We start from the raw sequence: 2338 nt of genomic DNA on the forward strand, positions 1-2338 counted from the left end.
CCACCCCGCCCCTCCCGCACGTGACATAATCTCTGAGGATCACGCGTCTGCCTCCCAAGGAAAACCGCTCGGCGATCCAGTCTGGACGGTGCTAACCGCCCATCCACCACAATTGGGTTGGGGGGATTAACTTAACCACCAGAAATGTGACAATGTTAAGAACAATCATTCAAAAAGGTTTGGATCTTCCACACATTCATCAAGCTCTTGATTTAGGTGATCATTTTTATGTACACTCACAAAGTGAGATTTCTGATCGTAAAACTTTCTTATCCACAGTGGAAAACGATTTAAAATTGTTCGATTTCAATTAGTGCATCTGCAAGGGGATGACCAATTTTACATTTTATTTTGCATTTTAAAATCTTACATTTTTACATTTGCTCGATCCAAAGCATGAAAACCGTCAAATTACATAAATTCAGCACTCCATCTCGGAGAATTTCTCTGTCGTGGAGAAGTCCACATCTATGATTGCGAAATCCACTTCCATCTCCTGGATGTTCACATCCATCATTGGGAAGTCTGTATCTATCCCATTGACCTCCACCTCCATCATTGCGAAGTCTGCATCCATCATTGGGATGTCTACATCCATACCATGGATGTCCACATTTTTCATTGGGAAGTCTGAATCCATCGTATTTAAGTTCACATCCATCTCTTCCAAGTCGACATTCATCTTGGAAAAGTCCACAAGCAGCTTGCCGAAGTCCCGATCAAGCCGGGTGATGTTGGCATCCATGTGGGTGAAGGAAACGTCCATCCCTGGGCCTTCCAGCTCCACGAGACGCTTTTTCCAACTTCTTGAATGCTATACAAGGAAAAACAAGGAAATCAGACACAGGTGGAGGCCATTCAGCCCATCATGCTTGCGTCACAATATGGACAACGGAAGTGAAATACGGACAACCACAGGGAACCCGTGTGGAAGGCTCCCTGGCGAGATGCGACGATCAAGCAAGATCTCCTTCGGAAAAAAAAGGGAAGTACAGTAAAACCTCTCCATCCGCTGTTTCTAAACACGTTTGTTTCGGTTTTATGCTCCTGATACATTATGACTCCCTGAGACAATCCGCTCACTGAATTCAGACAGACACCAATGTGTTCTACCCGGTGTTTCACAACAACTGGTCCGGACATACCCTTGTCCATGACGCTTCCTTAACGGTCTGTAACATCTTTAATTGCTTCCACTCTTTAAGGTTAAAAATAAATCACTCGGTTTTATATTAAATTAATGAAATGTGAGTGAGAAGCTCCACTCCAGCAGCTCCGCTCCAAGTATTCCATTTAACCTGATGTGTTGGTGCACAATGGATATTTGCATTTTAGCAGGAACATACCGACTTTCCTCTTGGGGGGGGAGGAAGTGAGAAGGAGGAAAAGTCGGAGCGCTGGCAGAACTGAGAATGGGGCAGGGGGATCGGGGACAGGAGAACCAAATATATATATATATATATATATATATATATATATATATATATATATATATATATATAATATCCTGTTTATAACAAGATTCTTACGGGAAAACTTCTTTCACAACAAGCAAATTCGCGATACACACGGTTTTTCAGGAATGCATGCTGAGCGTATGGTAAGGTATTAATGTAAATGAATCGACGAAAAAGGACATTTGGTCCCACCAACGATGGAACTGCATCACCCTCTATTCGTGGCCACCTGCTGCATCATCTTCACACTATTTCGGTCTCACTCACACCTTTCCAACACATTCCCCCCCCCCCATGTACCTGTCGATCCAGAGCTTTGTTTCCCCTGAAATGTTCCCCTGCGTGTATAACCTCCATCGGTTTGTTTAAACCTCCAAACAACCAGGAAAAACCACGACCTTGGTGTTCCATGTCTGCTTCAGGCGGTTACAGACTCAAATGTCATTACCAAGGTAACAACGTTTATAAACGGAAATCTTCAGGTGACCGTTATGTGCTCAAATTGACGTCACGATGAATTGTTATCATCGGTTTGTGAATTATTTTGTTAATTTTCACCGATATTAGTGAAAACTCTCGTTTTACCCACAAAATTCACAAAACCATTGAGTTGGCATCTTGCTCCACTTGCCACCATCCTCCCAAATCGGTTCATTCACTTGTAACGGAAAGTTCAAAATTATTTATTTTCCAAATTTGAAATTTCATTGTTTTTCAAAAAATATTTTGTCCAAGAAAGAATATTAACCAAAATCAGAGATCGATGTTCAAACACGAGAAGTTCTTTCTGGTGTGGAATTGAGGTTTTGTTTGTGTCAGGGGGCGGGGTTTGGGAGAAGGGGCGGGGTTTGGGGAGTGGGCGGGGTTTGGGAGAGGGGGCG

At 42.9% G+C, this 2338-nt stretch overlaps 1 protein-coding gene across 1 annotated transcript; it reads right to left on the reverse strand.

Moving 5' to 3' along the window:
- Nucleotides 1-278: 278 nt before the first annotated feature.
- On the reverse strand, nt 279-2115 carry LOC147012153 (uncharacterized). Its single transcript, XM_085856121.1, has 2 exons — nt 1758-2115; nt 279-814 (listed from the first exon to the last, which is right to left on the reverse strand). Exons 1-2 carry the CDS (start codon nt 1866-1868, stop codon nt 422-424), a joined length of 504 nt encoding a protein of 167 aa, XP_085712247.1. The 5' UTR covers nt 1869-2115; the 3' UTR covers nt 279-421.
- Nucleotides 2116-2338: the final 223 nt, after the last annotated feature.

Source organism: Eptatretus burgeri, chromosome 15 (genome assembly GCF_056783735.1).
Source record: "Eptatretus burgeri isolate ZD-2024b chromosome 15, Ebu_testis_v1, whole genome shotgun sequence".
Classification (NCBI taxonomy): Eukaryota; Metazoa; Chordata; class Myxini; order Myxiniformes; family Myxinidae; genus Eptatretus; species Eptatretus burgeri.